This window comes from Hemiscyllium ocellatum, chromosome 46 (assembly GCF_020745735.1).
Source record: "Hemiscyllium ocellatum isolate sHemOce1 chromosome 46, sHemOce1.pat.X.cur, whole genome shotgun sequence".
NCBI classification, from domain to species: domain Eukaryota; kingdom Metazoa; phylum Chordata; class Chondrichthyes; order Orectolobiformes; family Hemiscylliidae; genus Hemiscyllium; species Hemiscyllium ocellatum.
Genome location: NC_083446.1, coordinates 6,810,498 through 6,836,614, shown reverse-complemented (window position 1 = coordinate 6,836,614; position 26,117 = coordinate 6,810,498). Strand labels below are relative to the sequence as shown.

The following is a 26,117-nucleotide window of genomic DNA, read 5'->3' as shown; positions in this document are numbered from 1 at the left end:
ACCTGAATGGCAACTTTCAAAGATCTATGTACATAGACCCCAAGATCCCTCTGTTCCTCCACCTGACTAAGAACCCTACCGTTAACCCTGTATTCCGCATTCTTATTTGTTCTTCCAAAATGGACAACCTCACACTTGGCAGGGTTGAACTCCATCTGCCACTCCTCAGCCCAGCTCTGCATCATATCTAAGTCCCTTTGCAGCCGACAACAGCCCTCCTCACTGTCCACAACTCCACCAATCTTCATGTCATCTGCAAATTTACTGACCCACCCTTCGACTCCCTCATCCAAGTCATTAATAAAAATTACAAACAGCAGAGGACCCAGAACTGATTCCTGCGGAACTCCACTTGTAACTGGGCTCCAGGCTGAATATTTACCATCTACCACCACTCTCTGACTTCGACCGGTTAGCCAGTTTTCTATCCAATTGGCCAAATTTCCCTCTATCCCATGCCTCCTGACTTTCCGCATAAGCCTACCATGGGGAACCTTATCAAATGCCTTACTAAAATCCATGTACACTACATCCACTGCTCTACCCTCATCCACATGCTTGGTCACCTCCTCAAAGAATTCAATAAGACTTGTAAGGCAAGACCTACCCTTCACAAATCCGTGCTGGCTGTCCCTAATCAAGCTGTGTCTTTCCAGATACTCATAAATCCTATCCCTCAGTACCCTTTCCATTACTTTGCCTACCACAGAAGTAAGACTAACTGGCCTGTAATTCCCGGGGTTATCCCTATTCCCTTTTTTGAACAGGGGCACAACATTCACTACTCTTCAGTCCCCTGGTACCACCCCCGTTGACAGTGAAGACGAAAAGATCATTGCCAACGGTACTGCAATTTCCTCTCTTGCTTCCCACATAATCCTAGGATATATCCCGTCAGGCCCGGGGGACTTGTCTAACCTCAAGTTGTTCAAAATGTCCAACACATCTTCTTTCCTAACAAGTATCTCTTCTAGCTTACCAGTCCGTTTCACACTCTCCTCTTCAACAATACGGTCCCTCTCGTTCGTAAATACTGAAGAAAAGTACTCATTGAAGACCTCTCCTATCTCTTCCGACCCAATACACAATCTCCCACTACTGTCCTTGATCGGACCTACCCTCGTTCTCGTCATTCTCATGTTTCTCACATATGCATAAAATCCCTTAGGGTTATCCTTGATCCTATCCGCCAAGGATTTTTCATGCCCTCTCTTAGCTCTCCTAATCCCTTTCTTCAGGTCCCTTCTGGCTATCCTGTATCCGTCCACTGCTCTGTCTGAACCCTGTTTCCTCAACCTTATGTAAGCCTCCTTTTTCCTCTTTACTAGACATTCAACCTCCCTCGTCAACCAAGGCTCCTTCACACGACCATTCCTTTCCTGCCTGATAGGTACATACATATTAAGGACACGTCGTATCTGTTCCTTGAAAAAGTTCCACATTTCCACCACATCCTTCCCTGACAGCCTATGCTCCCAACTTATGCTCCTCAAATCCTGTCTTACAGCATTGTAATTTCCCTTCCCCCAATTGTAAAATCTACTCTGTTGTGCGCACCTATCTCTCTCCATAACCAAGGTGAAAGTCACAGAATTGTGGTCACCATTACCAAAATGTTCACCCACTAACAAGCCCATCACTTGTCCCGGTTCATTACCGAGTACCAAATCCAATATGGCCTCCCCTCTGGTTGGACAATCTACATACTGAGTTAGAAAAGCTTCCTGGACACACTGCACAAACACCGCCCCATCCAATCTACTTGATCTAAAGAGCTTCCAATCAATATCTGGGAAGTTGAAGTCGCCCATGACTACGACCCTGTGGCTTCTGCACCTTTCCAAAATCTGTTTCCCAATCTGTTTCTCCACATCTCTGCTGCTATTGGGGGGCCTATAGTAAACTCCCAACAAGGTGACTGCACCTTTCCTATTTCTGACTTCAGCCCATACTACCTCCAAAGGCAGATCCCCCTCAAACTTCCTTTCTGCAGCCGTTATACTATTTCTAATTAGCAATGCCACCCCCCCTCCTTTTTTACCACCCTCCCTAATCTTACTGAAACATCTGTAACCAGGAACCTCCAATAACCATTCCTGTCCCTCATCTATCCACGTTTCCGTGATGGCCACAACATCGTAGTCCCAGGTACCAATCCACGCCTTAAGTTCACCCACCTTATTTCTGATACTCCTTGCGTTGAAGTATACGCGCTTGAGCCCATCTCTGTGTCTGCAAGTATTCCCTGTCAGTGCTACCTTCTCCACAGCCTCCCTACATTCTTGGACATCCTGACAAACAGCTAGCCTACTTGCTGGACTACAAGTCCGGATCCCATCCCCCTGCCAAATTAGTTTAAACCCCCCTGAAGAGTGCTAGCAAACCTATCCCCCAGAATATTGGTGCCCTTCTGGATCAGGTACAACCCGTCCTGTTTGTACAGGTCCCACCTTCCCCAGAATGCAGTCCAATTGTCCAAATACCTGAAGCCCTCCCTCCTACACCATTCTTGCAGCCACATGTTCAACTGCACTCTCTCCCTATTCCTTGCCTCACTGTCACGTGGCACTGGCAACAACCCAGAGATGCTGACTCTGTCTGTCCTAGCTTTTAGCTTCCAGCCTAACTCCCTGAGCTCTTGAATGACCTCCCCACCCCTCTTCCTACCTATGTAGTAAGTTTGCAGGTGACACCAAGACTGGAGGTGTTGTATACAGCAAAGGAAGTTACCTCAAAGTAAAATGGGATCTGGATGTAAGTTTGCTCGCTGAGCTGGAAGGTTCATTTTCAGACGTTTTATCACCATACTAGGCAACATCATCAATGAGCCTCCAGATGAAGCATCGGTGGCATGGCCCATTTTCTATTTATGTGTTTTGTTTCCTTTGGTTGGTGATGTCATTTCCTGTCATGATGCCATTTCCTGTTCTTTTTCTCAGGGGGTGGAAAATGGAATCCAAGTCAATGTGTTTGTTGATAAGTGTTCCACTTGGAATGCCATGCTTCTAGGAATTCTCGTGTGTGTCTCTGTTTGGCTTGTCCTAGGGTGGATGTGTTGTCCCAGTCGAAGTGGTTTCCTTCCTCATCTGTATATGCGGATACAAGTGAGAGTGGGTCATGTTGTTTTGTGGCTAGTTGATGTTCATGTATCCTGGTGGCTAGTTTCCTGTCTGTTTGTCCAATGTAGTGTTTGTTAACAGTTCTTGCAAGGTATTTTGTAAATGACGTTAGTTTTGCTTGTTGTCTGCATAGGGTCTTTCAACTTCATTAGCTGCTGTTTTCGTGTGTTGGTGGGTTTGTGGACTACCATGATGCCAAGAGGTCTGAGTAGCCTGGCAGTCATTTCACCACACACTGCAGCACAGAGGAACTACGCAGAGTAGAAGAAAATTACCTATGCAGTGTATTCAAAAAGAACGGATACCCAATAAACATCTATTGTCCATCTATTTCTCAGCAACAAACCCAAACAAGCAGACAACCTTGTCCCTAATACCCTGCATTGCCCATGGCTAATCCATCTAGCCTGGATATTGCTGGGCACAATGGACCATTTAGCATGGCCAATCCACATAAGCTAAATATCTTTATATGTTGGAAGGGAATGGGAGCACTCAGCAAACTCCACACAGACAGTCACTCAAGGCTAGAATTGAACCCAGTTTCCATGAGGCAGTAGTGCGAACAACTGAGCGACCATGCCACCCAAGTATATGAGGAAATAGCACTGCTTAACTCAGAGTGATTACGTGAATAAGAAACCTTTGCATGATACTGTTTACATATGGGGAAAGAGGAGACGAGACGAAAGACTGGCTGCATGTCCATCTACATTATAACGACCGGCAGCAAGAGAAACACGACAGTCAAGGTCTTTTTCTGTGGGGGGGCTGTCAAGACCAGGGAGCATATTTTTAAGGTGAGAGGACAAAGTTTTAAAAAGGAAAGGAGATGCAAGCTTTTTTTTAAACACTGAGAATGGTTCAAGTGTGGAATGAACTACCAGAGGAAGTGGTGGATGCAGGTACAGTTAGAACGTTTTAGACATTTGGATAATTACACGAATAGGAAAGATTTGGAGATATGGGCCAAACACAGGCAAGTGGGACTGGTTTAGTTTTGGAATATGATCGGCAGGGTCTAGTTGGACCAAAGGGTCTGATTCCACGCTGTATGACTTTATGACTGTAGTTTCTCTACCATGATAAACACCAACTTATTTTTTAAAATTAATTTTTTAAACTGTGTTTTGCTAGCTAATATGACCAGCATGTCGGAGTGCTCCCAAGCTGTGTTTGATTCTACCTGGCTGATGGTGAAAATATATGTTGGAGTTCTGCGCTTCAAATCAAACGAGACTGAGTCTGGTTGTTGTTACACTAGTTTAGATGCAGTACTTTATAAATGCACAGGTTAACATTTGTGCTGTTTTTCCATTACTGCTGCCGCATCCCAATTATATCCTTGTTTATGTCTAATAATTCTCCTGTGCCACGCTAGTTAGTGCATGTGTGTTGTCTTCTCCCAATATCTTGTTGACTTGACTTAAATTTTGACTTAAATATGTCTTATGATTCTAACCCACTAGCTACCTGATGAAGGAGCAGCCTTCCGAAAGCTAGTACTTCCAAACAAACCTGGTGCTGTATGATTTTTAACTTTAATTTTGAAACACCTGTACAAAAGCCAGTATCCCATCACCAAGACACCCTTTATTTACTTGTGCGCAATACACTGTGTCTGGCCAGCCAGCTTAGAGTCAGTCCCCTCTACTGAGGAGAAACTAAGTGCCCTTTTTATTTTGGTCAGCCAGGTTAACAAACCCAATCAAGGATCTCATAGTCAACAGGATCCATCTGGTTCCAATCACTACAAATTTGTTTTAAATTGTAACCCCACTGCAGCTATAAAACATGAAAGCAGGGACTGAATGGTAAATTCTTTTTGGCAAAACAATGCTACAGGTAGAAAACCGTAACAAGTTGAAGATTGACGTTGCGGAGCAAATTTGATCAGTACCAGGACTGATCTAAACTGAGAAGTGAAGTAATTTCTCATTGGTACAATGTTGCGCATACATGCATGGTGCTCCACCTAGTTGTACCGTTGGTCACAACTGCAACCTTTTCAATTTCTTTTTCTGATCCAAGCTGACATCATAACACACTTCTGCATAATTTTGTTTCAGGGTATACCAAGCTGCAAAACTAAGATTGGCTAACAGGGGTGATGATGGAAATGGGACGGAGAGGGCAGTAGAAGAGTAAACTTCAAGGGATAGCCGAATTTGTAAGAAGGGAATAAAGCTAAAACCTGTAGAATGTCATACCAACCTGTCTGGTCCTAAGGACAAATTGGGAACAGGTCAGGCAAGTAGCCAGGCGTGGAGGTCATTGTGAGTGACAAGAAGTCCTGAAGGAAAATGGAACGGTTCGTCAATGCTACGTTTTCCAATGGTTAATATGAGATGACCACCGTTCATGATGTCCTCATCAAGAATTCTACCACTGGATGTCTCCCAGAAACAATCTTCATCCACTGAAAATTACTGTGAGAATTTCAGGCGAAGGCAAGATTGGACTCCTATGATATGCCCTCTGTGATCAAACTGTCTGTCACACATGGTTTAGATTTTACATGAAGAAAAGGGTATTCTTTAAATGAGGAAAAATAAACATGCTGCAATCATGTGCATTTTGCTCATTTTAATCTGTTGCCCAATTATCATGGCTTGGTCTGAAATCAAGTTTGTACCGAGTTTATGAAATCACTTCTTTGTCTCTTTTCAAGATTGAGAACCCTAACCTCCTCAAGTCTACTCTCAGAGCTCAGTTTCGTAATGCTACGGTCAGTCTTGTGCCTCTTTACCATGCCTCTACCAGGATCTGACAGCCAATTTATCCTCAGGTTTACCACGAGATAAGTGCTACCAGCAGCTTCCAAGCTGGCAACAAGACACAAGCTATACTTGTGTATCAGGAAGATTAGCTGCAATGAAGAACTGTTGTTTAAAAAAATCAGATCTACTTGTCATTGGTAAACTAATAGAGAACTCACGTTAATCACTTAATGATATAAGAACACCGCCCTAACTAACTGCCAACTAGTGGAGGGACAGTTTGCAAATAAGCATTATAGTTGGATCTCAATGCATTCATACAGAATGATTTACAGCAATGTAATTTCAGTACTTTACATTTTATCAATGAAAACAGCAAACGGAGAATTATCTGGGCAATTTCTATAAATGTTGTGAGTTTCAATCAGATGTTATAGTAAATATCACAAGCAGCCACAATATGGGAGCTGTCAATGGAAAATTTCTTATTAAGCCTATTCAAGAGTATGTAATGAAAGGGTTAAGCTGCTTGCTTTTTGATCTCACACAGAATTTACAATCAATAATGTGTGCACAAAGCTGTATTTACTGATTCTGAATGTCATGTGCCATCCAGAAACCTCATAAAAACACATTAGTGCCCCGAAGCACCACCAGTCTGTTATCTACAGCTAAAAAGACATTCCAGAACACAAGCTATTTAAGAATTCTTAATGCAACTATGTTGCTGGATAAGCAGCTCAAGGAGGCAAAGGGAAAGAAATCAGGAAAAGTATGGTCAGATAGTGGAAATGAAACAATATCTTTATTTTCTTTGGTAATTTCATTTCCCTGACAATTAAAAGACTTACACAGTGCACTGAAACCTTAGGTCTCTCAGAAACATCTCAAAACAAATTGCAAAGAGATGACTTACTTTGTACAGCAGTGACTGGTTACTTAAGTCTTCCCTGCAAAAAGCAACAGATGACCATTTACTCTGTTAAGAAGGGCACTGCAACAAATATGTACTCTTTTATTAAAAATATCAAACTTTTTAAATTTGATTTTGTAAATCTGTTAATGGTCACCTCTCAGCCTCCAACGCTCCAACAAAAATTGCAGCAGCTTGTTCAGCGTCTGCTTGTCCAGCGTCAACACTGAAAACATCTAGCTCTACTTCAACTCACTTGACTTCTTCAACATTTCTAATTTGTCATTTTACTTGATTGGTATGAAGTAGTGATTGGACAGCCATGATGTCATCTCCTGCCCTCTGTGGAAAATGTTCCAAGGAAAACCAGTCTCTTTACAATTTAAGTTTTGATTTTGATCCTGAGACAAGTTTCTACTCTTATATCCAATCCAGTAGCAAGACTACCTACTGGCACTTTCAAACCATTACCTATCTCTGCCTTTACTTTAGCTGAAACACTCATCCAGATCATTACCACCTCTGGACCTAACCTTTCCAATGCTTTCCTAGTCAGCCCCACATTAACTGCACTTTAAAAAATTGACGTCCTTCAAAACATCACTGCAGATATATCTTACAAAAGGTTCCTGACCTATACTGACCCCTATTCCATCAATTATTTGATTTTAAAATTCTCAGACTTTGTTTTCAAATCCCTGCATGGTCTTGCCCTTTCGTACTTCTGTAACCTCCTTGGTCTCTACATCTCTCCAAATTCTGTGTTCCTTACAATTTAAAAAAATTAATTCATAGGATCTGTGCATCACTGGATGGTGTTAAGATTAAGTATTACTGGAGCTGCATTCATCCAGGAAAATATGTTTCTCAAACACAGAATCCCTACAGCGTGGAAATAGGCCGTTCAACCCATCAAGTCTACACTGACCCTCCAAACAGCATCCCAACCAGACACACCCACTAACCTGCATTTCCCATGGCTAATCCACCTAACCTGCACATCCCTGGACACTTTGGGCAATTTAGTATGGCCAATCTACATAACCTGCACATCTTTGGACTGTGGGAGGAAGCTAGAGCACAAGAGGAAACCCGCGCCAATATGGGGAGAACATGCAAACTCCACACAGACAGCCACCTGAGCAAGGAAATGAACCCGTGTCCTTGGCGTTGTGATGGCTGAGCAGCCGTGGGGGAGTTAGAAGATGAGTTATATAATTCTTAGCTTTTTTTTCCACAACAAAATCACTCCACCACTATTGGCATTGTCTTCAATTGTCTTCACTAGGCTTTAAATATTGGAATTCTGTCCCTAAATGTCTTTACCTCCCTATCCTTCTTACCTCATTTGAGATGTTCCTTAAAATCTAACCCTTTTACTAAACCTCTGTTGAACAGCTGCAATATCTCACACAAAACTGTGTCAAATTTAATTTGGCACTGCTTCTGTGAAGCACTTTAACATGTTTTAATTTGTTAAAGGTGTTAAATAAATGTAAGCAATTTTGTTATTAAGAGGGCTAACAAATGTAAACTACAGACTGGGATAAGGGGAAATAATAAATCACAAATTGTACCCAACAAAATAAAACCTGCATATATCATCATCTCTAAGAGGCTTTACCAAAGGGTAATTAAAATTGCAACATGTATTATTATTTATCAAATCATAAACTTTAATTCAGAGATCTTCATGACTTACAATAATTTTAAGTCTGTGAAACAGAGCATACAGTAGGGAAGGAATCAACATGTCAAACATGTTCTCTCACTCATCCAGATGCAGTGCATCAGTAAGTTTATGTATGGGTGCAGCTCATTGTGGAATACTGACACAACAGCAACTGGCATTACTAACATGAATCACTGCAGCTCAAAAACAGTCAAGTACAGAGGCATTGGTAGGGTTGTTAAAAAGGCATATGATGCGTTGGCACTTATTGGTAGGGGGATTGAGTTTCGGAGCTACGAGGTTATGCTTCAGCGCCTGGTAAGGCCGCGCCTAGAGTATTGCGTGCAGTTCTGGTCACTGCATTATAGGAAGCATGTAGATGCTTTGGAAAGGGTTCAGAGGAGATTAACTAGGATGTTGCCTGGTATGGAATGAAGGTCTTACGAGGAAAGGCTGAGGGACTGATCTGTTTTCCGTGGAGAGAAGAAGGTTGGGAGGTGACTTAATCGAGAAATATAAGATTCACAGGAGGTTTCCAAGCACTGAAGATGTCACCTAGAAAGGGGACGAAATGTTTGCAACAAAAACTCCCAGCTCGGCGATCAGAACCACAACAACAGAAATATAAGAAAATTAGAGGGTTAGATAGGGTGGACAGTGAGAGCCTTTTTTCTCAGATGGTGAAGACTACCACAAAGGGACATAGCTTTAAGTTGATGGGTGATATCAGAGGTACTTTCTTTACTCAGAGAGTAGTAGGGATGTGGAACGGCCTGTCTGCAACAGTAGTAGACTCGCCAACATTAAGGGCATTTAAACGGTGTAGGTTAGATGGGCATCAGATTCATTTCATAGGTAGGCACAACTTCAAGGGGCGAAGGGCCTGTACTGCACTGTAAAGTTCTATGTTCTATGCATGGTCCTCTGTCTGTTAACTGCATTTCATAACATAGCTAGAATCAAACTCCAGGAACTGACAGAATTACAGTTTTGTGATGCTACATGCACTAAAATTCCACTATTCAGATGTGCAAGCCAAGTCAAAACAGCATTGTCTGATATTACCAATTTCAGACAAAGAAATTTAAAGTAGTCAGCAATCCAAATCATTAAACTTGTCCTATTCATTCAATCAAGCAAATGATCATACTGAGTTTTTCAGCATCATAAACTAGCAGCTCCAGCACAATATTAAAAAATGGCTGCAATTATGCAAACACATAAGAGCCAGTCCCACATGCTTACTCAGTCTGTCTCCATATTTAAAAAGTGCTGAAGGAGCCCACAAAGGCCACTTTTCCGATGGGGAGCAGACTACTTGCATTGATCTCTTGAAACAGGATACAGGAAAAGAAGCTTCTGGAGTACTAATAAACCACAATACTCTTTGCCCACGCTTCGACCCACATCAAGTATACACATGGAAGTCTTGGAACAGACTGAAGCAGTAAGAAACTGAATTGCCAGACAAAAACTACAGCAAGCAAGTTCCTTTCATTTCTCAATCAGGCAGGCACTGCTTAAAGGTACAGCACCTCTGTCTCTTGACTACATGTTTACAGAACACAGCATTATGCACACTCTGTTGCTGGTGCCTGAGAAGGAAAGGCGGGAAGCAAAATCTTACCTTGCAGCTGCTTGAATCTTCCCTCCAAGACACTGGAATACTGTGTTGAGTTGACAAATGCCGCTGGTGACAGGGGTGGTGTCATGGATCTCCTCTGTACCTCCATCTGATCAAACTAAATCAAGAAGGTTTCAAATGTGAAATAAAATTGAAAAAGTGAGGTGGGGACAAAACAAAAGTGAATCCCCTCGAGTCTGAAAACTAGGATCCTTAAATCTCGCCACTGGATCTTTCATATGATCAACATAAGCAGCTCTTTGGTCCAAAAGCAACACGATGAGAACTTCAGCTACACCACTGTACGTGAAAAGAGGACTCCCTCTGGCATTTCTCCCCTTTTATTTGTGGCCTGACTTCAAAAAGCCTGCTCAGCCACAAACACATCCAAAAGGTCGCCCAATCTTATCCAGTAGTTGCTGCTTCTTTTTTTGTTGTTTTTCTTCAAGTTCCAACTGAAGTGGACATTCCCAAACTCTGGGAGTAAAAAGGAATCAAGAATCCTCTGCCACCAGTACCCGAGAGAACTTTTGTGTTCCAAGCACACACCTTCGTTGAATATGCAAAAGACTGCTCCCTCCACCCAGCAGTCTAGTGTACTCAGTTATTACATCACTGAGCTCATTATCATAGGAGTAAGGTAGTCTGGATCAGTCCATTCTACAAGGTGCACAGGGGGAAGGAGGACGAAGAAATAGTTACTCAGGTACACTTGGTAATCGTAAGATTGCACTATAACCTTTGGCTGGAAAGTTACTTCTGCATCTGTAATGCAGCCTTTACATAAAGTACTAAATATTTGCAGTCATTCTAAGACCGCCCTACAATTTAAATGAGCTGATAACACCTTGTTGTGAAAGGCTGAATATTTTTGAAATGACAGCATCACAAATATCAAACCCAGATCAGACCGCCCAAATCTTCTGAATTTGGCAGCTTTCCTGTCTTAGCCTCAGTCTCTGTTGTTTTTGACTTCCCCCCACCACCACAACTCCGCCTCCAAACTCTCCTCCCTGCACTTCCTCTTTGTGATCACTTCAACACATATGCCTGCAGTTAGCAGGGTGGTGAAACGGGCTTTGCAACATCTTTAGTCACCACTCATATTTCTCTACAACAACCCCATTACCATCTCTTGGATAAGACAAATCTTTTACCCTGAGAGAAAACTTATTTGGCATTAATTTTTTTAAAAAATCAGAACATAGTACTCAAACCTCTCACGTTAAATGCATGTTGTCTAACAAAAAGTGATGTAAATTCTTAGCGATATGCCTTCCGAATATCTATAGATCAGTTTTTGAATAGCTGTAATGTCACGGAATGTGGATCACCACTCATCTGTAACTAAACATGGCAAAGAATAAATGCCAGTAATATTTAGACTAGTTTAACAGTCCTTGAGCTCACCCGATGCCTTTGTAAAGCTACTATCTGGAGTGGCACTGAGCCACTGAACCAGGAGTCTAAGATTCAATCTTCAGCCTTTGCTAAATTAACCAATCTCAGTCAGAGGTCATGCAAAGGTTTCAGTTTGTGGGCTTCAGGGAAGACAAAAAATCATTCACGGCTGCCGGTGTTATTGAATCTCTTTGTCTTGGTTTCACTACTTTGCAAGATACTAATCGAATACAAAGAATAAATGAATTACCACAATTCATCAAAATTTGGTTGTTTAACTGATGTTGGAGTTTACGCACCATGAATTACTAAGGGTCAAATCCTGTTCTTGTCTCCAGTACTCACCAGCAGGACAAACCAATGCACTCAGGTCAACGCAAATACTTAACTCTAACAGAAATTCTGCTCATGTTCCAAAGTACTGCTGCACAGAATAAAGTAACAAAATGAGAAATCTTAAAATTCCAGGGTTGGAGGTTTTGTGCTTTAGGGAGATGCTGATTAAGCTGGGATTATTTTCTCTGGAGTATCAAAGGTTATGGGGTGACCTTGTAAAGATTTATAAAGGTCTTTTCCCTGGTGAGGGGTGGGAGGGTCCAAAACGAGAAGGAATAGATTTAATGTGAGAGGGGAAAGATTTAAAAGGGACCTAAGGAGCAACTTTTTCATTCAGAGAGTGGTGCATAAATGAAGTGAGCTGCCAGAGGAAGCGGTGGAGCTGAAAATGTGTTGCTGGAAAAGCGCAGCAGGTCAGGCAGCATCCAAGGATGAAATTCTCCTGCTCCTTGGATGCTGCCTGACCTGCTGCGCTTTTCCAGCAACACATTTTCAGCTCTGATCTCCAGCATCTGCAGTCCTCACTTTCTCCTATAGGAAGCGGTGGAGGCTGGTACACTGACAGCATTTAAAAGGCAACTAGATGAGTATATGAGTAGGAAGGGTTTAGAGGGATATGGGCCAAATATGGGACTAGATTTATTTAGGATATCTGGTTGGCATGTACGTGTTGGACCGAAGGATCTGTTTCCATGCTGTACAGCTCAATGACAATGACTCTAACTCTCCTTCTGGCTGGGACCCAAGAGAGAATCATGAATAAATAATTGGTTTTAGCTCAATGTGATTGAGGGGCTGAGCAGAAAACAAAACTTATCCAAAAAGAAGAGGGAATACTGTTATGGATTGCACTCAGGCAACTGAGACACATGTTCCACAAGTCACTTTAATTGTGACATTGACAGAGGCACGGTAGTTGTCCAAAATCTCAGCTAGAGTCATATAATAATGTCTAAATCAATAAAAGACATTTTTAAAAAATCTATGGGGTCTGAAACTCCACTGAGTTAATGATGTTCATATTCATTTATTTGTGTAACATTCCTGTGCATGCTCTTAACAGGTTAAAGAGTGATTAAAATGCCACAGGAATTATCATCACTTTAACCAAGTTAGAATCCAGTGGAACTGCACCAACCAGAAAGTATTTCTCCTCAGTTCTAATTATCAACACAGAAGATTATACATTTACAGAGCATCAGATGTTACAGGATTGTAACCCGGAGTACATTTCAGAAGTTGGAAGTGACATTCAGTCTTCAAAGGGATTGCTGAAAAGCCAATTAAACTTGCTTGCTTTTGGTAGGCTACATCAATACGGAATATAGTCCTTCACCAAACTTTGGCAAGCTAGAAAGGTTGGAGAAATAGCTATTTCGGATTTTAAAACTTCAGTGTATGTCAAGACATTATATATGCAAAGGTTTAAAGTTGTTCTGGTTGAGTGGCATGAACTGATTGCTGTAGCAAATCAGCTAAGGAGCATAAGAGGTGGTTCCCAATGCAAGCCCAATGTCAAATTATCATTGCACAGGATTAGACACACACCCCTTTCAGAAGAGATTCTGCAATATCTTTCAAGACTGCCGGTGCTGGGCCTGTCACACTGGCGATACGTGGAGTGGTACATTCCATATCACCAAAGCAAAATAGCTCACAGAGGTTTAAAAGTCGCATTTGCAGTTTAGTGGTCTGGCAATCAGATTTTACAGAAATGGGGTGGATGGGAGCAAAGAATACGGAATGCGCTGTTGCCTTGGGCTTGTACAGACAGGATAGTATCCAGTCCCAGCCAGAAAAGGTGGCATCCTCTCCCTCCAGCGACAGCACATATAATTGCTGCAGAGTTCGTCTCATCTCCAGAAAAACTGGCAAAACCACCTTTTTGAACTGAGTCCTATCACCTGCTTACTTCACAATATATTGCTGAAAACCAGACTGCTGTTTGTTGCCTGTAAACCAGCTAGGTTCAACAGTTAAAAAGAAAAGAGCAACAATATTGAAAGAGTTTGAAATTCCTCACCTATACAAATAAAATTCAAAAGAACATTATCTAGTTTTTGAAAAATATGCTGTCTATATTCAGTTTGAACTTCCTCACCTAAATAAATAAAATTCAAAAGAACATTAACTAGTTTTTAAAAAAATGCTGTCTGTACTCAATTTTACACAAAATCACATGAATCTTAAATCATTACCACTACCTCCCACTTTTTAATCCTAAATGTTTGAAAGCCTTATTCAGCCACATTCCTGTGGTAAACTAAGAAACAGAACAAACAGTCAAACTTCACAATCAATATTTAGAAGTAGATAATAACTCTGACAACACCACTGTGCCCTACACAACCAATAACAGATTTTTTTTTTGAAAAACGATATACTACACATTTCCCTCTTTTGGTCAGCTATTGCCAATCAAATGACATTGTGTTAACAATCGCCTATTTTTGGTTGAGCAAGATCAGCATTCACTCAAGAATTACTCTTATAATTCAATCCACAGAAATTCTGTAATGGTGTTTCATAGACCCATTGCCATTCAGGCTTAACTAATAAATGTGTATGGACATGGTCTAAGACACAACTGTATATCACAGAGTCATAGAGATGTACAGCATGGAAACAGACCCTTCCGTCCAATCTGTCCATGCTGACTTGCTGTTGTCACTTTAAAAAATGCCTTACTACCTATACTCGTTATCCCTGGCAAGTTCTATTTGCTCCCACTTTCACAATTTGTTCTCAAATCTCTCCATTTTGCCCAAATCCACAGTCTTCTGGTTGAGTTTAATCCTCTTTAGCAGTAATCTCACTGCAGTAATTTCAAAGAACAATATACTTGTTCTTTGAAACTCTCCCATAATCACTTTGCTTCAATACCTCCTTCTTCCTGCAAAGGCCTCCAAAAAAAATTACTCTCTCTGAACCACTATTTGCCCCTCATATCTTTTTTAAATCTCTCTCCTCTCACCTTAAAAATATGCCCTCTGGTCTTAATATCCCCACTTGGGGGAAAAGATACCTGCAATTTACCTTATCTGTACCCTCGTGATTTTATAAACTCCATTAGTCATCTCTCAACCGCCTACGCTGCAGTGAAAAAAGTCCCAGCCTATCCAGCCTTTCTTTATAACTCAAACCTTTGAACCACTATTTAGCTCTTCCCTCTCCACACCAGTCACATCTCATCTCATATGAAGCATTGTCAGACTTTCTGCTTTGTAAATGCAATATATATTGCTGGGTGTGCACACCACATTGTGTGTTACAGCACAGACTACACAGCCCGATGTTTAATTTCTGATCTGTGGGTGAATTAACTGATCTCACAGCTTTGGCTTCACATCTGTGGCCATACACTCAGCGAGTCTTCACAAATTTCCACAATGGGGAGCTCACGATAGAGCTGTCATAGAAATGTGCAGCAATTGCAGTAGTATCCTAAATGGGTCACCTCTTTAGTATAACAAGAAAATGTAACTGCTGTACGGTATCATATGCTTACCCAATGTTCCTACAGTCAAAAGGTTGAAGGCTTTACAATTTGAGATTCTATGCAATTTTCTACACTTTGGTATTTTACTTATTGGTTGGCTGATGTACAAATATAACACCTGGCATGTCATCCATGTTACAGCAAGACCTCAACCAGAACAAGACAGAATCAAATGACAACCCAACAGGAAGGTAAACAATGACAATGAAGATAAACCTTGGAGTTGGGGGCATATGACAGAAATGCAATACTGCCACCCCATGCATGGAGACCTACAACAGCTACTTGAGGTTTACTGTTTATTCAAATCTGTGCCTTGATTTTTCTTCAATGCCTTTTGAGATAAATTCAAAGTTTGGGAGAAAATTTGTAGCTCGGGTGCTCGTTGTTGTGGTTCTGTTCGCCGAGCTGGGAGTTTTTGTTGCAAACGTTTCATCCCCGTTCTAGGTGACATCCTCAGTGCTTGGGAGCCTCCTGAGAAGTACTTCTGTGATGTTTCCTCCGGCATTTATAGTGGCTTGTCTCTGCCGCTTCCGGTTGTCAGTTGCTGTCCGCTGCAGTTTCGGCAGTCATGCAGGAACCGGAGTTGTTCGTATGCACCGCTTAGGCGGTTGGCACAGGATTCCCATTTCTTGGCTTGTCTTAGCATCTCTCGCCCATAGGTGTTCAAAGTTTGGGAGACGATTTGTAGCTCGGGTGCTCGTTGTTATGGTTCTGTTCGCCGAGCTAGGAGTTTTTGTTGCAAACGTTTCGTCCCCTTTCTAGGTGACAGCCTCAGTGCTTGGGAGCCTCCTGTGTAACGCTTCTGTGATGTTTCCTCCGGCACGAACAACTCCGGTTCCTGCATGAATGCCGAAACTGCAGCGGACAGCAACTGACAACCGGAAGCGGCAGAGACAAGCCACTATAAATGCCGGAGGAAACATCACAGAAGCGCTTCACAGGAGGCTCCCAAGCACTGAGGATGTCACCTAGAAAGGGGACGAAACGTTTGCAATAAAAACTCCCAGCTCGGCGAACAGAACCACAACTTTGAGATAAATGTCAAGTTTCTGCTTACTATTTATTCCAACTCAACCAAATTCTAAGAATTTTAACTTTTCCTGTCTTTTTAATGCCAAACATTGTAAACTTCTACAACTTTCACTTGTGTACAAAATCAAATTCCTGCAAGTGCTAGAAATTTGAAATTTCTGTATTCCCGCACTGTAGAAAGTGCTGGAATAACTATACAGACCAGGCAACACTGGGCACCAAAAAGAAACATCAAATGGATTTTCCCATCTTCAGTTAATGTATTTCACTAACTGAGATTTATGGTGGCCAGTCTGCCATGGCTTGGGGGCAACTATTCTCACAAGGTCTTCCATCTTCACCTCACTCATTGTCGAATGGGCAACCTTGTTGTGGAATTCCCTAGCAGAAGAGACAGAAATTTTCGATGCTGCCAGAGCCTTCCAGAGTTTATGCCACTGGCAGCAAATTTAAAGCCCAGCAGCCTACCACTTCATATGTTCCAATCCAAGAACTGGTCCTCACACTGTTGCCCTATACCACAAACCCTAAGGAAATGGCCCAGAAAAGCAAGTTTTCTCCCCACATTATCGATGAAGATCTGGAGGTGTTCGTTGGAAGTACGGTGGAGAGGAAGGCAGTACCTTTTACTGCAGATTGCCAAAAGAGGCCATGTCACCAGATACAGCCAACTCAGATAAAGAGAGCAGATTAGGTCAGTGTTGTATCCCAAGTGTCATGAACTTCTCTGTTACCACACATTCACAGGGGCTGCACTCTAACTCTGGACTAACCAAGGATCATAAAATATAACTCTCACAATTGCATGCATAGCATCCATTCATCAGCCATCAACCAAATCATCCTCCCAAACTACTCTTTCTATACTCTGCGTGATACTCATTTTTTCAAAACACCTCACCATCTCCTGTGCTCCTGCACCACAATCATCTACTCGTCCACACATCCTGGGAGTACCCTAGTAAGTTACCCTACCTATTTACAGTTTGCTGGCACAATCTGGTAAGCACATCACTACATCACTGTCATTACTCCACAACTGGCTGATCAAGAAACGCCCTGGGTCTCTAACACTCAGAGGACTGCTGGAGACCAGGCACCTGCTCAGCCCGAGGCAGGAGATGATTTCAAAGTCTCAGATATTAATGATTACATCAAAATGCACAGACAGGCACAGGAATAGCCTACAGGTTTGTCAGAGGCACTCAGTAAGTAAAATCAAAGAATGGAGGAGTTTATCAAGGTTGTCAGTACAATGCTAGCTCCAGCATGTGTGTGTCTCACTGCCTCCAACAAGAAGTTGATGATCCCCATGGAAACCCAGGTCTGGCACACTAGGTCTCTGGCAGATACACAAAAATGAACTGCACTCCATTATTCTCGTCAAAATTGCTCATGTTCAAAGGCAAGATAAGAGGGGACAAGGGACTTCTACCTCACTCCAGCTGCCCCCCTCTTTTCAGGATGATGGTGTAATACCAGAAGGTACAATATGAAGGAGAAGAAACACACAGGTTGACTAGAAATGATTTCTCACAAGATTACAGGGGTATCCAACCCCTCCACTTCCTTTCTACCTGTAATGCTAAAGTCTGCAGAAATCCAAGCCAACAGGGTGACCCTAAATCTGGGCATGGCACTCTCATCAGGTTGAACCCTCCAGGTGCAAACAGTTCAAGTTCTTCAAGTCAACTACTAAGTAGACTCTTTCCACCTCAGCTTCAGAAGTCAGGACTGCAGTTTGTTGTAGAGAGAAGGAGAGGAAGAAAAATCATACTGAGGACACAAAAGCAGAAACAGCATCGGCAAAGAGGGCCCAGCAGCAAAAGATGGCACCTAGATTTGGCAACCTCCTTGACTTTCACGGGCAGTGATGATCAAGCAGTGGCAGAAGGGGATCACAGCAACATTGATGTGATGGGCCCAATGTCAAAAGATGCGGTTGTTTGGTCCAGTGCAGGTGGTGGCAAGGTGGCAGCAGAGGAGTATCAACCCAGCGACAAAAATCTAGATTCTTGATGTCAAGAGGAATTAAGGGCTACGGGGAGAATGCGGGTAAGTGGAGTTGAAATGCCCATCAGCCATGATTGAATGGCGGAGTGGACTCGATGGGCCGAATGGCCTTACTTCCACTTCTATGTCTTATGGTCTTATGGTCTTAAAAATGGTGCTGAAGATCGGGAACTTCAATGTTGATTGGGTCCCGTGTAAATGGTATGGAAGTTATTCTGGCAATTGTGTAGTTAACTTAGTGCTGCAATGTATGCTCGGGATCATGTTACAGGGCTCCAGTAATAGATAATGGTAGTGCATTGTGATAGGCTAGTTAAATCACTGGTAGATGAGCTAATGCTGAAGATGATGGTGTTGTAATGTGATATGTTAAGTGTGGCGGAGGGAACCAGCGTGGTAAACAATGATTAGTTCAGAAAGATTTAGCAAGCCAGCATGATTGGCTATGCTAATATTATTTGATAAGCGCGGGACCAACAATTGTATAACCTGGAGGAGAACAAAGAGCTTGTGGGGAGGCAGGGAAGACATTTTGCTGGCTCCCACAGCTTTGATTTTGCAAGATTAAAGTTTAATTCGTGAAGGATTTTCTGCATCTCCCGGTAATTTTTTATAGAACATTGAATGATTTTTCCACAACAACAACAACAGTGAAGCAGTGGAAGAAGAATGGTAGCAGAGGCGTTGTTGATGGTGATGAGCTGGTTCAGGACAGATGAGCATTATACAAGATAGTATAGAACCTGCAAGAGGCAGTGCTTTGTGCAACATTTCTTGACAGACTACTGTGTCATGACGGAGAATGGATATGTGGACTGCTCTTTGGGCATTCAGAACCACAGACGAGTTACACCACAAAGGGAGGTCATTTGCACCTGTGTGCACACAAGGTAATGATGCTCATTTTTATTATATTCTTACTGTAAAATACATGTGACAACAAAATCAAAATTAAAGGTGGCACAGGTGACAGATAAAATTGAAGATAATCTTGCACTTTTGTAAATATATCTGAGCTTGTACTCGTCACTGTTGGACATGGTTAAATTAAACCCATGTGACGGATGAGAGGTCTCTTCAGACATCCCAAAGATGAAAGAGGTTGTAATGGCCAAGCACTGCTCACCTCTTACAATCAAACAACTCTATGACTCCAGATAGCCTCAAACATCATAAATCCTTGAACTGTGGTGTTGAGGACCGCAGCCATGTTTTTGTACTTTGATGTGGACGCTACGGTTAAAAACAGTGTGCAGGGATTATGCTAGCGTCTGGCCTAAAAACATCATCCCAAACTTACCTTTGCTGTAAGTAAAAGTTTGTTCTATACATGAACAACTCAAGGGAGCACATTGCCATTCAATGTTGTGAGCCAGCACAAGTCCAAGCCCACATCAGAGCAGATTATTCTCAATGTTAAGATGGGATGAGGAACTTCAGTTATAAGGACAGATAGAAGAACTTGAGGCTGTTCACCTCAGAGAAAAGAAGGCGAAGAGGACATCTAAAAGAGATTTTCAAAATCATCAATGGGCTAGATAGAAAGGGAGAAACTGCTTCTGCTTGTAAAAGCAACAAGAATAAGACGGCACAGATTTAAAGTGCAGCAAATGATGCAAAGATGAAATAAGGAAAACCTTTTCACTCAGCAAGTACTGAGGGCATTCAGTGCACTGCTTGAACGTTTGGTGGAAGTAGGTTCAGCTGAGATATTTGAACAAAAATAATGTGCAAGAGTCTGGGGAAAAGTATGAGATGGACATGTGGTAATGATGTTCATTTAACAAGCAGTGCGGGTGCAATTGAACTCCCTCTGTGGTGTAACATGTCTGTGATTCTGAATGTCCAAAGGACAGTTCAAATATCCATTCTCCCTCATAGCAGAGTGGTATGTCAAGAAAAGCTGCCCAAAGTACTGCCTCTTGCAGGTTCTATACTATCTTGTATGATGCTCAAACATTTCAGGGTAACTATGCACACTCTGAAACAATGATGAAAGAGTCAAATGGAGACTCCTCAGGATACCTTCTAAACTAAACTCAAAGATTTCAATGCACAACACTTTGATATGATACGCTGATGGCAGCCTTAAGAGCTACCTAACCTTAATGCCATGTGATATTACTGCACTGTCTCACTGACTTGCTGCATTCACCCGAATGGTCAACAGGACATGTAATGTTCAGGTACTTAAAAATGGGATCACCCAGTGATTGAAACATTTAATTAGATGAATAACTAAACAGTTATTCAGCAACAAGTATTGATATGATCCACATATCCTTTGCATTGGGTAGGTTCTGCTTGTCATATAACCACAAAATCTTAAAAATTAAAGGTTACAATTCAGTTCATTCATCGTGGAAGCAATTTCAAAGAGATTATCTCTGGCTTCTTGCACTCAACATTACACTGCTATGTCATTCTGTTTTGGGAATGACCCTCCTGGTCAATATCCTGATCGCCAAGTTCAGAAGATGACTTATTGTAGCCTCGTGTGCCTAAAGTGAGTGAAAAGATTTGTTTATGAGCAGTACAGGCAGATCATAGTAAGCAAAGACATACAGATCATCAGGTGCTAAGACAGAGTGAGGCATACAGGTTACACTGAAGAGGAGGTATGCAAAGCAAGATCAACATTAGCAAGACCAATATTATTTGGAGCTACAGAGTCCATTCATCAATCTAATTAACAGCAGGGAAGAAGCCATTCTGGAGTCTTTGGTGCATATGTTCAAGCTTCAGTATCTACTGCCTGACAGAAGAGGTTGTAGAAAAGCATTTCCAACGCAGGAGGAGTCTTTGATGATGTTGGCAACGAGAAGTGTAAATGGAGTCCATGGATGGTAGGTTAGCTTCCGTGATGGTCTGAATTATGCACAGTTTCTTACAGTCCTGGAAAGAATAGTTACCATACCAGGTCATTATGCACCCTGATAGTATGCTTTTAATGGCACATCTGTAAAAGTTGGTGAGGGTCACAACCATGCCAAATTTTCTCAGCCGCCTGAGGAAAAAGAGGCATTGTTGTGCCTTCTTAACAGTCCCATCTATGTACCAAATTGCTAATAATGAGGTGCAAAATCATGAAAATAGGAAAGTTGCCACTTAATAGCAAGATTCTGAAGTCAACCTTTAAAGCTTAACAGGAAAATAGAACATATTTTTATTGACATCAAATTTCTGATGTTTTCATTCTCAATGTAATTTTCCAACTTTCTCGCCTTTACCCATATCACATTAGGCAGGGGAAAATTTCACCCAGTAGCTCGGCTTTTCATCACAGATACTGCTTGACTGCTGAGTTCACATGTTTACTTATTTAGCTTAACACAATCAAACAACACCAGGCACTTCACAAGGAAGGAATAAGACAATGATTGACTCCAAGCCACATTAGAAGTTATCACAACAGATGACAAAATGTTTGATCAAAGAGGTAGGTTTGAAGAAACATCTTAAAGGGGAAAAGCAAGATAGTCAGGGAATTAATTTAGTTATTTACTTGATTAGATTTTGGCTTCACTGCTAAGACCAGCATTTGTTGCCCATTCCTAATCACCCTTGAATTAAGTGGCTTGATAGACCATTTCTGAGGACAGTTAAGAGTTAGCAACACTGGTACGAGTCTAGAACCATATGTGGAGCAAACCAGGTAAGATTTCCTTCCCTGGCTTTCAATTACAGAGTCTACTCATTGAATTTTAAGTTCCTCCAGCTGCTGTGGTCAGATTTAAACCACATCTGCACAATGTTAGCTGGAGCATCTGTATTTCTAGTTAACAGTCAGGTTATATTACAGAGGGGAAGATAAATCGGTTTGGTGATGTCTTACTATTTTTTTTTAGTTAAATTCTATCAACTTCTTGTTGATCTCTCTAGAACGAGCAAGGTCATCAGCAACTCAGAGAAAGTGAGGACTGAAGATGCTGGAGAGTCAATCTAAAAGTATAGCGCTGGAAAAGCATAGCAGATCAGGCAGCATCCAAGGACATTCCTGACAAAGGGCTTTTGTCTAAAACGTCGACTCTTCTACTCTTCAGATGCTGCCTGACCTGCTGTGCTTTTCCAGCATCACACTTTTCAACTGATCATGGTCATGTTTATTATGTATAATCACATAAATAGACTTCAGTACGACTTAAAGATTCATATTCCCTATTACTCGTGTACATGGATTCCATACTCTTGATAAACTGATGCTGACAGTATTGAACCTTTTTAACAGTTTTCCTGAATTTTGTACCTCTAGTTGGACTACAGTTTGGACTATAGTTAGACAAAAACAATGGTGATTGAATTGAGACTAATGATGTCATTACCAGGCAGAGAAAAGAAGAGATATGGCTAAGGGGAGAAAAGACAGTAGAGAGGAAACCAGATACGGTAAAGAGGGAGAGATTCAATTCAGAAGACTGCAGCAAAGATAACAGATAAGTAATGTTCAAGAACAACCAGTTGACAGTATTTGGCTATCATAGAATTACAGAATTTACAGCAATGCTTAACCCAAACTACTTGAAAATGTGACATCATTTTAACACCTGAAAATTTACAAGATCCCAGTTGTCAGTAAAAATAAAAGAGCAACTAAGCAGCAAACATTCAATGAACAATTATTGAAGTTTGCAATCTATAGTTCAACATATATAGACATTGTGTGAACAGGAGAATCTGTGTTTTAAAGCACTTTGTAAAAGTATTGTTTTTTTAAAATATGAGGAGGTTCAGCTCAGAATTTCAAGTGTGACTTCAGCCGCACCATAAGATGTGCAACCCACAATTTGGGAACTCACGATGTACAGCACAAAAAAAAATAGATCTGCATTTTCTCTTCCAGTCCTCTTATCTGTCATTCCTATCCTTTTCTATTCCCTCTTTTCAAATCCCATCAAATTCTGTTTAAAATATTGCAGCTTCTGCCTCAATAGCCTCCTGGGATAATGTAATCCATGCTAACTTCCTTTTTTAAAGCAAATACTCGGTCAGTCTATTCCCTTTTGATATGAGCTGGTCAACCATTAAAAATAACACAAATATCAATTTATAGAGGCAAAAAAACTGTGAAATCTCTTTCTGTATTTATAGACCACAAGGACCTTTTTTTTAGTATATGATTATGGGATATGCGTTTGCTAGCTCGGCCTAGTATTTAGTGACCATTCTAATTTGCCTAACTGACCTGGAACTGAGTGATTTACTAGGCCATTTCAGAGGCCAGTTAAGCATGAAATGTACTGCTATTGGTCTGGAGTCACATTAAGCCAGATCAGAAAAGGATAGAAGATTTTATTCCTGAAGGATATTAGTAAACCAATGGGTTTTTATAAAAATCAACAGTCACCATCAGGCAAGCTTTCAATTCCAGATTTCTATTCAATTCAAATTTCACAAACTGCCATGGTGGAATTTGAAACTATATCCCAAGAACATTAGCCTGGCACTCTGAATTAATAGTCCAATGATATTATCACAATGCCACCATTTCCCCAATAAATTAGATATTAATTAAGTTTATTTATACATGATGTTGAGATCCTATGAAAAGACAACAACCTACATGGCACTGCATGCTATTTTTAGTATTATACAACATGGCACATTGGAAATTGACATGAGTATATTGAACATCTGTATCTGAAATCCTTGATCAGAAAATGTATCTTCAAGATAGCATGTTTAACTGTGATGAACCCCACTCAAAAAGATATGTTGACATTCACTGTCTCAATTCAGTGATGTCGAACTGCCAACAGGGCCAATACCGATTGAACCATATGTCCACATGAATCAATCCTTTCAAGACAGGAACAGAAAATGATTAAACAGAAAGAAGGAACCTCGCTGCGACCATAACACAGTAGGTGCAGTGCCTGACTAATATTTCAGAATAAAATGGTTAATTAACCTGAGTTTTCCCTGAAAATATTTAGCACAGCAAATAATCCATTCATTTAATTTGTATACTCTGCTCATGAGGAGGTTCTTGGCCCATTGTCTGCTGATTCTTCTTCCTGAACTATTTTCTTGACGGTCTTTGTCAGTTGTGGTAAAGGATACAACTCAGCAATGAAAGAAAAAGGAGGAAAAATTATAAAATGAAGTACTATATTTATCATTGTAGGAACATGAAAGAGTGGAGAATACTTTGAAAAGGATACCATCATATTAGTACTAAACACTAAGCTTATCTGAGCAGACGGCTTCTGTAAAATATCCCTAAGGACACACTTATCTCTTGAGTGAGCTAAGATTCATGTCAAGGACCTTAAACCAAAAACTAGCAGTTACTAAACAATATACAATGTTAACCCACAGTGAGGCTCTTCTGTACATACTACTTAACATTTTGTGTCTCTCTATAATGAACCAAACTCTTCATTTAATGTAGAAATAATCTATAATTTGCAAGTCTTTTGCTTTCTCATTACTACGATCCACTCTGTCCTTCTCCATCTCCAATGGGGCATACAGATCATACACATTTGTCATTGAACATTTTAATCAAGAGCTCCAAAGCATTGCAAATGTGTCATAGAATTTATTTCCAGGAGGGAAACTGGAAGGATGAGCAGAAGAGACATGATAATCAGGAACAAGATGAACAGTAAAAATAAAAACATCCTTTGCAATAACTACCTTAGTTAACACAAAGGACTCAATCTCTCAGTTAGGGTTTCAGATTAAATAATCCCTCAAATGACAAATTTTACATTTCTCCTGTTCCTAACAATTCCCTCTCCTGCTCCTGCCAGATGTGCTCTTGGTTCAGGCTCTATACCTCTGAATCCTGTCTTGACTCCTGCTCTGTCATTACTTCATGTGATGATTCCACTGCTCAGACTCCCACAATGGAACAAACTTGAACACTCCCTTCCCACTGATGGTGGTTAGTTCAGATTGGCTGAAAACTGGCTAGGTGCTGGGAATGTTGATTAGTGGATGATGCAATGATTGTAATGCACTGTCTGACTGACTGTTCTGTTGCCCTCTGCCTCTGTATACGTTTATACATATAAGAGTCATTCTAATAACTTGGACTGTTTTGTTTTAATCAAAAAAATTTTTACTGTTATATTTTTCAGATATAAATATGTTCTGGGGACTTCATAAGTTGTTGTACTCTCTACTATTTCCTTGCTGCAGAAATAGATTTTCAGGTCCTATAAAATTATAGCAACACTAACTACAATACTGTGACAAGCTAATAGTGCGCAGTCAATGGCATGGTCAAGTATAAATTTAAAAGCTTCTATTCAGCTGGCATCCATACTCTGCTGCAAGGGCTTTAAATACAAAGTGCCAGTTATGTACAGCAGCTTACCGTTTGGTATAAAATTGCAAAACACAATTAAAAAATATAGACTGCTTGACCCCATGCAACAACTCAACACCTCTTGGCATTTTTTTTGTATTTGTGCTATCCTAACTTGGAAAATGGGTATACCAATCATGTCTTTGAAGACAGTGGGAAATTAAGACGGTAACAAGACATATGCACATTTTGACATTGTTTTCCCAACACTTGGCAATGTTTAACAAATCTTGAGAGGAAGGGTAGAGCTAACCCAGAGACTGAAGCATAGATTTTGTATTGAAGACATTTTCTTCTAAGTCCATCGAGAAGGATTCCAAATTCCATGTTTATTTCCTGCATCTCTGAGGAGATTCTGGACTTATTTCTGCTCAATTTTTCTTCATTCTTTCTAAATCATATTCTTACTTTCTTAAAACTATTTAAGTTCAGAGATTTATATACACAATAACAAAAATGTGCAAATCGAT

At 41.0% G+C, this 26,117-nt stretch overlaps 1 protein-coding gene across 4 annotated transcripts in view; it reads right to left on the bottom strand.

The window, feature by feature from the left end:
- The window catches only part of LOC132836360 (spectrin beta chain, non-erythrocytic 1-like), a 302,644-nt gene that overhangs the window by 178,899 nt on the left and 97,628 nt on the right, over positions 1-26,117 (bottom strand). Inside the window, exon 4 of one of the 4 annotated variants that reach the window (XM_060855849.1) lies at positions 10,052-10,157. The exons of 2 other annotated variants lie outside the window; for them this stretch is intronic. In XM_060855849.1, coding sequence (XP_060711832.1) covers positions 10,052-10,157 — 106 coding nt within the window. Of the gene's footprint in view, positions 1-10,051; positions 10,667-26,117 lie in introns of those variants that run through there. One more of the 4 variants, XM_060855847.1, reaches the window with a different exon arrangement.